Here is a 12623-nt window from a genome sequence, read left to right as displayed (position 1 = left end):
GCATGTCAGTGCCGGTACCCATGAGCCAGACAAGGGGAGCACTCGGCCCATGTGCTCTGGGAGGCACCAGCCCCACACTCCCCAGGTGGGCTCTGCTCCCAGGGCTCTCCAGGGCCAGCAGGTCTGAAGGCGGCTCTGTGAGCTGCCCCTTGGGCTTTGGGGAGGGCTGTGCCAGGTGCAAGGTGCCTGGTGCAGGGGTTGGCAGGGCGCAAAGCGCGGATGGCAAATCCTCTGCTGTGCGAGGGGGATTCCTCCTAGCCCCCAGCCTCCCAAGGCCTGGGTCTGCTCTGGCAGGCCCCTGCGTGGCAGGGAATGGCTGCCACCAGCCTCAGCCGGTTCTGAACAGACTGCACCATTGCTCGCCAGGGTCACATTTCACTGGCGGCTGCCCCCAGGTTAGACGTGATTCCTTCAGAAGCACAGGGTCCCTGCGGGCCAGAGAACAGCAAGGCCAGGCTGGAGCTGCGCGCACTGGCCCAGACACACGAGCAGCCACAGATCCAGGCTGCAGATCAGAGATCCTCCTCATCCACCCGCCGGCTGTGCACTGCTGTGCCTGCTGGCTACAGCACGGGCCTGCCCGCCTCCCAGGGACACTGGCCCCGTCTGCGCCAGCCCACGCCCTGCCAGAGCCTGGAGGGACCAAGAGGAGCCTGAGGCATCTGCTCCAGTACACCCAGAAGGTGGCAGCCTCGGCTGGGGCAGAATCCCAGGCAGGAAAGGTGCCTCAGGGACAGTGCAGAGGGGAGGGGGTTACAGAGCTGAGCTTATCCCTTCCTTTCCCATAAGCTCCTGATTTACAGCCACCCGCAGCCCCCTGCTAGCCCAGCCCTGGCCTCCCGCCTCACACAGCCCTGCCAGTGCCTCTCAGTCCCAGCCTTCCCCTCCCCCCCCAACTGAGCTGATCCACCTTAATCCTCTGGGATTATTCAGTGGGCACCAACAGCCTTTCTGATGTAAGGAGCCTGTTGCTACCGTCAGCTCTGGGCCATCACCAGGGCACCCCAGGGCCGCCCTCCCATGAGCTGCAGCCCTTTGGGATTGTGTCTCTTTGCACCCTGGTTTCCCCTGGAACATGCACAGCTCGGGGAACAGGGCTGGGGTGTGGCGGCTGCTCCACACCCAGCAGGGGCTGCTGTCACACCCCTGGGTTATTACTGCGGGGGCCAAGGGCTCTGTGGGCAAGGCAGGGCCCAGCTCAGAGGGAGGGAGCCACCCAGGCCCACGCTCTCAGGAACATGCCCCATAGCCCTGGCGGAGCATGCCCCTGGGCTCCCAGGTGCATGGGTTCTGTGACCTGGGCACAGCTCTGCCCTGGGTGCGCTGGGAATGCCCTGACAGAGGTGTGGGAAGCTTGCTCGGTCCCTGCCTGCCTGCACCCAGCACCGTCAGCCCCTGGCCAGGCACGGAGCAGCCATAGGTGCTGGGAGAACCCTGGAGGTTCCCGGGCCACGGACAGGCCTTCTCATGCGCACAGCGAGGACTGGGGAACATAGCCTGAACAGCAGGATCAGGCCCTGCCCTAAACACGTCCCCCACACTCCAGCAAACAACGCGGGGAATCCTGGGGGGCTGGCTCCCCAGCGGGACGTAACCAGCAAGAACTGCCTCCCCGTAGGCCGCTGCGGCGCCGGCTGTGGGCCTGGCAGAGGTCCTCGCGGACGTGTACGGAGCCGCTGAGTAGAGATCAAGGTCATTTAGCAGCTTGGGCGCTGCTGTGCTGACGATCCCATGGGGTGACTCTGCCCCATCACATGGGCCATGTGTCCTTCCCTGGCCAGCCCACAACAGGCTCATCTGGCCAAGCTGGGAGTGCACCAGCCCCAAGTCAAGACGCTGCCCCTCAGGGCCACCCTGAGCCCCAGATGCCAGCCCCCAGGGCTGCCCCATGCGCACCCCAGGATCAGCTGCTCCCAACAGCGATACTGGGCAAAAGACGACAATTACCCCTCCACTAATTCACCTCCTGAGATCCCTGGAAATGGAAGTCACAACAAGCCTAACAGGGATGCAGCTGGCCCCTCCGCCTGCCCTCCCCAGCTCTAGTCTGGGCTATGCCTCCCTTGGCTGGGGGCTCTCTGGGCAGCGTCCCACTCTCACATGGGAGCTACATGGTGTCCCAGGCTCTGGACGATGCCCTACGGTGGCCAGGCCCTCCAGCCCCGAGGAGTGGCAGGCTGGCCCCATGTTATGCAGGTGGAGCAGAATGCACACCTGGAGGGTTGGGGAACAGCAGAGGGGCACCCCCGCATTCCACCAGCCTGTGACCAGGGCTCCATTTTCCTTAATGGCCGAGGAACTGCAGGCTCATGACAACCACGCCCTGACAGCCTTCAGGTCCCCCAGCTCCCAGCTTTGCTCCTGAGTTGCCACCGTAGTTCCACCCAGCCCAGGAAAGCAGACTGCTGCGGGGGCCCAGCAGCTGGGCACGGCCATGCTGCTGTGAAGCCAGTACAACTGACATCGCCTTGCGGGCGGTCCGTGCCCAGCATGAGCTCCGGTTCCTCTTTCACTATAAACCAAGCACTGCTCAGCTCCCCCTAGGGCCACAGCACAGGGAAGGGTGCGGGAGGGCTGCCCCAGGCTCCGCTCCAATCCCACCCACCTCCTGCTTGGGAAGAGGCTGTCAGCCCTGGAGCTGGAGGCACCTCTCGCTGGTGCACCCTCCCTACCTTTCATCTGCTTGCTGCTCAAAAGAAACACACATGCAGAGTTTAATTAACTTTATTGATATTCAGAAATTAGGAGAATGACTAAAGGTAATTGCTCATTAAAAATCATTACACTGACACAGCAGGCACCGTGCAGGCAGCCTCCTGCCTTGCAATTATGGCTAGAGCTTCGCTGCAGCCTGCCCAGGACCCCTGGCTGGGCTGGCCCTGCACCGGTGCAGGGATCTCGCTGGCTTCAGGGAATGCGGTTACAAGTGCTGAGCCATGAAAGTGGGGCACGGCTGGACGATCAGCCTGGCCTTTACCAGCTTGCTGTCTGGCTGACCAGCTCCCCAGTACCCAAGCACCACGGTGTCCTCAGCCCTGCCTCCTTCGCCACCATGCACGAGAGGGGCCCCGGCCAGAGCAGAGCTGCAGGGCCTCTCCCCAGCTCCCAGCCTCAGGGTGTGGGGAGCTGGCTCTAGCTTGGGGGTGGTTCCAGTCTAGCCCATGCTGCACCAGCCTCTTAGACCGAGCCCCAGGGACCAGCCTGGCATGCTCCAAAGGAGAGATGCCCCCACTGCCCATCACTGCCGAGCCCAGGAAAGTGGGGAGGTAGCATCTCTGCCCCCAGGGGGAGGCCCAGCCCCTTGCCGGCACCTCACACAGCAGCCCCTCCCTCTTGGCTAGGAAAGGATTGAAGAACCATTTCCCCTCCAGCCACCTCCCACAGGCAGCTGCCGCTGGCTGTAGGCCAGGGCAGAGCACTAAGCTGGGGAGCTCAGCAAAAGAGGGGGGCATGCCAGCCCCCCGCCAGTGCTGGTCTCCCACCCCCCTCTGTGGCCCCGAGCATGCAGCACCCTTCACCCCTCACACACCAGGCTCCCAGTGCAGGACACAGGAGCAAACTGGCTGCTAGCAGGGCTGCATGTGCAGTGAGAGTCCAACCTTCAGGGTGGTGGCTGGTGCAGCAGCATGGGCCCCCCTTCTAAGGCCCAGGTGTGGCAGCCAGAGCACTCCCCAGTACTTCCCCTGCTGCTGGGGTTTACCTGCACGGGTGGGGGCTGGGCAGCAGCTGGGATAATGCTGCTGAGGCCCCAGAGCAGCAGGTCATGGCATGAACTCCCATTGAACTGAATGAAGTGGGGGATGCCTCAGAGCAATTGGTTCAGGCTCTCAGCAGACACTGGCAGATGTTGCTGTGTTGGTTACATGCAGGACATGTTTTTGAGCTTTTCTCCTCAACCACAAGAGCTTTTTATTTAAAAAAGGAAGCTGAGGTCTGTGACGAACTGGGAATGTTCTTAATGTTTTCTCTGAATACTGTGTTGGTGCCTCAGTGTCCCCACGGCAGTTCTTAAGTATCTGGCAGAGCAAAGGGCCAGTGCACCTAAATGCCTGACGCTCTGTCTCCTAGCAACTGATGGCCTGGGCCCCTCCTCTGCAAAGGTGCCAGCTGAAGGTGTTGGAGACAAAGAGATCAGGTGACCTCCTGGCCCAGAAAAGGGGCTGAGCAGAGAGGAGGGGCTGGAGGGGGATTTGGAGTCTGGAGCAGGCTGGGGACGAGGAGTGAAGTGCAGATGTGGGGATCTGGCTCACAGCCCCCCAGAATGGACCCGGCCAAGGGGTCCCGTTCGCTGTACCTACAAGCTCTGTTTTAGACCCTGTTCCTGTCATCGAATAAACCTCTGTGTTACTGGCTGGCTGAGAGTCACGTCTGAATGCAAAGTGGGGGTGCAGGACCCTGTGGCTTCCCCAGGACCCCGCTGGGTGGACTCACTGTGGAAAGCGCACGGAGGGGCAGAGGATGCTGAATGCTCCAAGGACAGACCCAGGAGGTGAAGCCGTGTGAGCTTCTTGCCCTGAACAAGTCTGCTCCAAGGGAGAGGAGGCTCCTCAAAGTCCTGCCTGGCTTTGTGGGGAACAGTTCCAGAGCATCGCCTGGGGACTCCGTGACAAGGTCCTGTGCTGATCACCTGACCCCAGGAGCTGGGGTCCAAGGTCTATGGTCCCTGAACCTTAAACCAGCTTTGAAACCACACTGACGTCCATGGAGGCGTGCCAGAGACACACTGGAGCAGGCCTAATGTTGCTTCAGACTGTTCTGAAACTCACCCCATCTTCCCCCACCCCTGCAGCTGCTTTAGGAGGCAGATTTGAGGCACACAACTATGGATGGGAAATCAATTAACCTTCCAGCTCCAGCAAACACTCCCCAGCTGCGAACCCCAGCGATGACATTCCCCCAGAACAGCACATGCAAAGCATTGTGGGCAACAGCTGCATCTCTGCCAGCCAGCCAGCAACGTCGACGTCTTTGCATTGCTTACAAGGCTGAATTACCACCGACGACATATGGTGCTTTATGTAACTAGCTGGATGCGGCTTCTCCTTGCACCTCCGCTGTTAACCATGTTTGTTCATGCCTTGCCCTCCACCAGCGAGCTCTGCTGGAGCAGGAAGGCCCTGAACAACGCAAACAACTCTTAGAGCGACAAGGGAGCCATCTACCAATAAAGCCGAGGGGGGAGATGTACTGTAACCAATTGCACTGCACTACGAAAAGAGCTTGTTCTCTGCAAGTAACTACCCACCAAAACAACGGGGCCCTGGCTGTTCCCTGCCCTGCCACTCAGGGTCTCTGGGAAACACAACGGCCTCCACAGGTCAGCGAGGTGGTAGTTAGAAATTGCAGCTCATGTTCCTGCCAGGAGCTCAGCACCAGTCACCACCATAAGGACCCAAATATCCCATTTCTACTCTTTGAAGGAGCTGCTCACAGCATATGCGGAGTGGGACCATCACACGGTACACACTCCATTAACTGGGCCCCCGCTAACGGAGTGCAGTGACCATGCTCTGGTGCTGACTGCCCCCAGAACCCCTGCACCGAGTGGGGTGCACGACATCCGGGCTGTGCCAGCCTTGCTCTGGGTTGAAGCGTTAGCTGCAGCAGCCCTCGGGGGTTCCGCCCGGGACCAGATCCTCGGCACAATTCCATCGGCCTCCGTGGCACTGGGCCAAGTTCCCCCAGCCCCCGCTGTTTGAGGCCACCCCTCCTGGCTGCCAGTGACGCAGAGGAAGGTCCATCACTCACATACAAATCCTCCTCCAGAAGGGAGGTGCAAACACACTCATCCAGCCCTCAGCAAGTTTAATTACAGCCTCCCGCAGCCTCAGCTAAACCTCATATATTTGGAAAACTGTAATTTCCCTGCACTCGGAATGCAGAGCGATGCAGCCTGGAAGCCTAGCCGCCCACCCCCTGCCATCCAAGCGCCTGAGAACCGCCCTGCAGGCTGAAACCTTCCTGCCTAACACTGAGGACTCCCCCAGGCCTCTGCCATATGGCTGGCTTAGAGCATTCCTCTCCCGCTCAGGGTGTCATTTCTATTGCCATCTGGCTGCCTCCAGCCCAGCAAAGCAGAGACGGAGCAAACACAGCAAGCTCTGCTGAGGTGGGCTGGTTTTTCCCAGGCATCTTCATTTCAGGGAGAGTTCAGGACATGCACCACCAGGTTTGGAAGGGTGAAAAAAAGAGTTTGACACTTAGCGGCTCATGTTCCCTCTATCTCCAACACCCAAGGGAAGCTGGCTGCTGTTTGCTTTTCCTCCGGCTAGCTCACAGCAACCTCTGGTTAACAAAGAAGTTCACTGGCAGTCACCCTCGCTCCCCAAGGATGGCCCACTGCTACCCTCAGGCTCCCCGGCCTCCTCCCACCAGGACACACTTCCACTGGGGGCTGGAGCAGGAGAAGCCAGAGACACTCAGCTCCTTGGCCTGTAGCTTGCAATTAAAGCACCAGCAAGAAGCTTGACATGGTTTTCAAGATGGCCTCTGCATTTCCATGCAGGGAAGCACTGGAGCACTCTGAGTAATGCCAGTCTAATATCACCCTAATAGGGGAGTATTTGGGGAGAATTATTGAGCCACGGCTTTATATAGCTAACAAGTCTTCTGACTCATGTGAGCTGCGAGATCAGTCCCCAAGCAAGGAGAGAAGCAAATCTCCAAGCCACAGAGAAATCAATCCAGAAATACCCAGAGCACTGAGACTACAGGAGCACTGCAGATTTAAGGGCATGTCAGACAATGCGGCAATTAAGGAAAACCCAAGGGGCCAGTCACCCCGCTGGAGATTCAGGCAGGGGAGGGGAGAGAGGCCTTCCCAGGCTCCTGAGAGAGTCCTTGTAGCCAGCATGAAGCAGGTCCAACCCCAGCAGCATTCTCCCACGGCCCCGGGTGCCCTCTGCTCTAGGGGGAGGCGGTGGGGAACACGGGGGCAGCTCACCATTTGAGTCAGATGATGCGGCTCACGACACGAACAAGGGCCTGATCCAGACCCTGTGGGGAGACTCTGGTTCCTTGGACTTTGGCTCAGGTCCAACGAGCTACCAGCGTTTCCCTTGCAGGACTCCCCAGAGAGGTATGACCACGTGCCACGACACTGGTGCAGCCCGTTGAAGGAAATGCGGCCTTTGTCCCTCTCGCCAAAACGGTAACTCTGGCCTCCCCAGCAAAGTCCAGCCCAGCGCAGATCCCTAGGAAAGGAGCCCCGGCCAGGGCTCACCCTTGGGAACAGTCCAGCTGCTCGGAGGGGCTGGTAATCAGTCTGTGGTTCTGCCTTCCCCACAGCTCTGCATGTATGGCCGGGAGAGGAGCCAGAGCCTGAGAGCAGAGTGGAGACGGGAGGGCGATGGGGACACCACGCGTTAATCAAAGTTCTGCACCCACAGCGACGTTTGCGATGGCCTGGGCTGTGCTTGGCCTCCTGGGATGCAGAGGTTACAGAGCAAGGGGCCATTGCAGCAGGATGGGGCAGATTCCCACAGGATGGGGGATTCCCACAGGCTTCTGCTGCCCCAGAAGCACCACTGCCAACCAAAGGGGGCCCTGTGCCTTGCCCTAACCCTAGTGGGCATAAATGGAGGGTAAAAGAAAACAAGCTACTGAACATCTAAGCAGCCGGGGCAGCTGGGGGGAGGCTCCTGCAGGAGAGCTCCCCATCCCCACCCCCAAGACTCCAGGGAAGGTGCATTACCGGCTCTGGGGGGGGGGTTCTTTTGATCATCCCCAGCCTGGGAGCTTGTTATTCTATTAATAGCAGGGACTGGGAAGGGCCAGGCCTGGCCTCCTCTCATTAGTCACTGCCTCGTGCACCAGCCACCCTGGGCTCTCACACGTTATTAACCCGCCAGCCCACAGAAATCGGTCCTAGCGCCACAGGCCCCAGGAAGCGGCGGGGGGGGCCTCCGGGAGGCAACCCCCCATCTTAGGGCAGCAGCTGGGCAGTACAAACACAACGCGGGGCTCGCCCATCCCGGCCTGGCCCCCCTGCCCCTGGGCTGAGCGGAGCGCAGGCACCGGGACCCCGGAGCGCTGGGACAGAGGCGCAGCAGGACCAGCTATTCGGGGCCAGTGGAAGGAGGCGGCGGAGCGCGGGCTCCTGGCGAAGGCGGCGGGAGTCGGTGCCCGGTAGCCCCGCTATTACCAGAGGGCGGGCAGTGCTGCGAGACCCGCAGCCAGAAACAGTCGCTGCAGCAAAGCGGTTCGGCAGAATCCGGTTTCACCCCAATCTCCGCAGAAGGCTCTGTATAAACCCACCCACCCCCGCCCCGGGCAGCCTACCCCCTTTGCAGCGCTACAAAGGAGCTTTACCAGCAGCGAGCGCGGGGCCAGGAGGGGTAGCGGGGGGCCAAAGGCAGAGCAGACTCCACGCGTTTACACGGGCAGCTCCAGGCATTCGGAGCCGCGCCGGGACCGGCAGGGAACGGCCGGGCTGTTGGGGGCCGGGTTTGGGAACGGATGGGCAGGCGCACCGGGCTAGGGGGTCACAGCCAAGGCGGGACCCCGCGCAGGAACCACAGACACTCGGCAGCTGCCGTCCGAAGGCAAACGGAGCCGCTGAGCCCAGCCCCGCGCCCCTCGCAGCGGGCTGCTGGGTGCCCGCCCCGCACCCGACCGAGCAGCCCTGGGGCGGGCAGGGGCTGCCAGAGCTGCTCCGCTAACGCCTCTCCCCGGGCCGGGCGCGGCTGCGTCCCGCCAGGGAGCCGAAGTCCCCAGCCCGCTCCCCACCCCGGAGCCCCCCGAGCGAGCTGCCGTGTCCAGTCCCGCAAACGCGCCAGGCTGCGAACTTCTGCCGGACCCGACACCCTCCGCCCCAGGGCAGGACCGGGGGGCCCAGAGCGAAACCCAGCCCGGGGCACGGATCCCGCCCCCATCCCCGCAGCGCCTGGCAGGATCGGCCCGTGAAAGGGGGCCCGGCTGCCCCACCGCGGGGAGCCGAGCAGAGCGAATCGGCCGCTGCCCGGGGGGCGCCTCGGCTGCTCCTCGCCAGCGGGCTCCGCGGGGCGGAGGCTTCCCGGGCAGCCCGGCAGGCGAGTTGACGGGAGAGCGCAACTTGGCAAAGTTTGGCGCAAGGAGCCGCGCTGGCCGGGAGCGGCGGGGCCCAGGGGACCCCCCCTGAGTCGGGCGGGTCCGCAGCCCCGGCCGGGCCGGGCCGGGCCGCGCCGTGCGGAGCCCCGAGCCCAGCGGCGGGCGCCAGGCGGGAGAGCCGGGGCAGGGGCCGGCTGCGGGGGACGCGGGGCGAGGCCCGGGGGGGTCAGCGGGGCCCCCGGAGAAGTTGGGGGCCGGGCGCGGAGCGAGCTCTTACCTCGAGCCTGGCCCTGGAGCAGCGCGGCGAGCAGCAGCAGGCAGCCGGCGAGCCCGCGGGCTGGAGCCCCCGGCGCGGCGCCCATGGCCGGTGGCTCGGCTGCAATCCGCGCTCCCCGCGCTCAGCTGCGGCGGAGGGAGCCGGGCGGCTCCGGACCTGGCGCGGCGCCTGCACCCGGCGCTGCCCGTCAGCACCGCGGAGAGCGCCCGGCGTCTGCTCGGGCGAGCGGCTCCTACCGTAACGCTGCGAGTAGCGCGCCCCGCCAATCCTGCGGGGACGCCCGGCGCCGCTCCGGGGGAGGGGGCTGGTTCCTCCCCGCTGCGCCGGGCTGGGGGGCGGGGGCAGCGCCGGCCGCGGATCTGCCCCCCGGCGTCACATGGCGCTGCCGGCCCCCGCAGCCCGCAGCGCCGCCGGAGTCCCGCACCTGGCAAAGTTGGCGGCGAGTGGCGGGGCGCACGCACGGGGGGCAGCCTGGGGGGTCCCCGCAGGGGTAACGCTGCCGGGATGGGGCGCACAAAGGAGGCAGCTGCAGGCCCGGGACAGGGCAGCGCCGGGCTGGTGCCGCGGGGATCTCAGAGGGTGGCTGCAGAGACCCGGGCGGGCTCCTGGGCGGGCTCCCTCCCTGGCCCCCGGGCAGGAATCACGTCTCCTTCCCGCTGACCTGCGACCCGCACAAGGTTAATCGCTCGCGGTGCCCGTCAAGCAGATTGACAAGGATGGCCCCGCCCCCACCCATCCCTAAATAGTCTTTATGTGGCTCCAGCGAGTTACCCCGTTTGTTAATTTCCAGGCTGGAGGAAGGGCAGCTTGGCCGGAGGCTTCCTCTTCCCCCTCCCCCCCCCGGGCAGAACCAGACACGAGGGCAGCCTAGAGATCCAGGGGGGTGAATGGTTACTGGACTCAGACCCGCATCTGGGCCCCTGCTTTGGATTTCTCCTTGCACTGAATGGGAGCCTCCTCCGGTGGGGGAGAGCAGCGATTTCACAGGGCCAGAGAGAGTGGCTGGCAGCAGACAGATGGCGTTCGGAATGAGCTCAGAGAGCTGCTCCAACTGCTAGCTGGACATGTTTGAATGTCCTAATAATATAATTAAAATAAAAAATCAGCTGTTTGTTTAATGAAATACCCCCTTAGCAGAGTCCAGCTGGCTTTGGCTTTGTGCGGGCACCAAACCACAGGGGAAATGGCCGCAGTGCCTTTCCAGCCCGTACCCACCTCCATGAACACACAGCAACAGGCCGGTGAAGGAGCCGTCCTGGAGCCTGTCAATATACTTTGGGCCAGGGCTTTGTCCTGCCCCAGCGTGGCCATGGGGAGGTGGGCCATGCGCCCTCTCCATCTGAGCCAGATGAGGCCAGCATTGGCCTTTCACCCACAGAGGCTGCACTTCCACACTGAAGCTGGCAAAGTGCTGCAAACCAAGCATATGCATCAGGCTGCTGGCAGCCCTCCGCTGGGTACCCTAAGCTGTGAGATCCTAGGAAGGAATCTGCTTGCTGCAAATCATGATTCTCTTAAGCAGAGCAGCCTTTCCTGGTAGGCAGGGCCTGCCTCTTCCTCCCACGTCCTGGCTGAGCCTGGGGTAGAAATGCTGGGATGAAAGGGAAACGTTTTTTCCCAACATCTTTGCCTAGCAACTAGCCCCTCGGCTGGATAGGAGCTCCCTGGGAAGACCAACCCTCTTACTCCAGGCGTATGTCAGCATAACCGCACTGAAGGCAGCTCAGTTCCTGCTTTATACTGCTCGAACTCTCCTGGCTTTGGTATCCGTGGAACTCCACCCCACTGGATTCCTGCACCTCATTCTTCATGGCATACGCACATGGCTCTGGTCATTTATTTCCCTCCGGCTCTGCTCCGCCATTGCTGGTACTTTCCAAGTGAGAGCAGGAGACAACTGCTCTAGCCTGGAGCAGTTCTAACTGATTCGGAGTGGGGGGGAAGTAGCCTCTGTTTTTTAAATACACATACAGACAACAAGACAATACTAGCTATTGTTCGCCTAGGCAATGCAGAGCCATTTGCAGTAACCCTACCAGACGTGAGGGGAGAGCAGACCAGGGAGCCAAGTAACACTGGATTCTCAGTTACCATTTTAAGTGACAAAAAAGCAACTGTTTTGAAAGCCCCAAGCAGCTTAGATGCTGGAGCCTCCATGGAGAGCTGAGTTTCATTGCAGGCTAGGCACCCAGCACACATTTGCAAAGCACTTTCAATGCTAAATTTGAAACTTTGATCCTCAGTAGCGCTATAAATGTTTAATGCAAAAACGCTTCTGAAAGGACTCAGAAGATGTGCAGTTTGAAGCCAAATTGAACTTTCTAATATTATGATATTCAAATAACTTTAAGCTGCTTGGCACTTTCCAGGGCACATACTTGGATTCCTAATGAGGGGGGGGACTCCTTTAAAAATAGCTGTTGATTTTAAAATAAAACAAACACCTGATTTGCAGGTACCGTCAAAGCTTTATTGAAGGGAAGTGATGGGAAGAGAAATGATATGTGAATGCAAATACAGCTCAACAAACAAAGCAGCAAATAAACTTGCAGACGAATAATCAGCCCCTTTGGAGCCTGCTGGAGGTGTGTGGATGTGTGCGCGTGAGACAGTGTCTCGGTGTGTTTGCATTTATCTGAAGTGCATGACAAGCTGAAGACTGAATTTAATTGAAAACCTCATCATTTCCCCATGGCTTGTCTCACACAGCTGCGTAAGCTCAGACAGCACCAGAGTTTCTGGGTCCTCACAGTTATCTGAGGCTCCTTTTGTCAGGGGTGGTTCTTCACTTCAGCCTAATTCTTTAAAATGCCAGTACAAGCTTGCTGACCCGAGACTCAAGCAGAAGCTGGCAGGAGGTTCTTGCTTGGGTGATTTTTGACCTTTGGGCAAATGACAAATGTAAAGCATGGCCCAGCTGTGCTGTGAGAACACCCAGGGCACATGTGCTGCTGCTGAGCACCAAGGCAGGTAGATTGCAACAATTGAGCAGCTAGGGTACATTAAAGGAGTTAGCCAAGGGTGAGAAGTGGGGGGGGCCTTCTCAGGGTGGAAAATGGCAGATTAGGGGCCTGGTTTATAATGGATCCTAAAATAAAAATGCAGCCGCGGGAGGGCTGCTGCTTGGTTGCCCCCCATGAGGCCTGGCCAAAGTGCGTAGAGGAGGGCAGCCCTGGTGAGCCCTGAAACACCTGGGCTGAGGAGGGGACCAGGGAAGCGACTGAAGGATGCAGGGGGGAACCAACGGGCAAACGGCAGAGGCGCTTCAGGTGCATGAGGAGATGCTGTGGAAGTGGCACCAGGGCTCCCAACGCTGCAC

The 12623-nt window shown here is 60.8% G+C and overlaps 1 protein-coding gene across 3 annotated transcripts in view; it reads right to left on the bottom strand.

The window, feature by feature from the left end:
* Positions 1-9393, bottom strand: part of SEZ6 (seizure related 6 homolog) — a 61451-nt gene extending 52058 nt beyond the window's left edge. For all 3 annotated transcript variants that reach the window (XM_050929255.1, XM_050929256.1, XM_050929257.1), the window contains exon 1: positions 9305-9393. In XM_050929255.1, coding sequence (XP_050785212.1) covers positions 9305-9389 — 85 coding nt within the window. In that variant the 5' untranslated portion in view covers positions 9390-9393. The remainder of the gene's footprint in view (positions 1-9304) is intronic.
* Positions 9394-12623: the final 3230 nt, after the last annotated feature.

The sequence above is a fragment of the Gopherus flavomarginatus genome, chromosome 19 (genome assembly GCF_025201925.1).
Source record: "Gopherus flavomarginatus isolate rGopFla2 chromosome 19, rGopFla2.mat.asm, whole genome shotgun sequence".
NCBI lineage: Eukaryota > Metazoa > Chordata > Testudines > Testudinidae > Gopherus > Gopherus flavomarginatus.
This window is presented reverse-complemented; position numbering and strand designations above follow the sequence as displayed.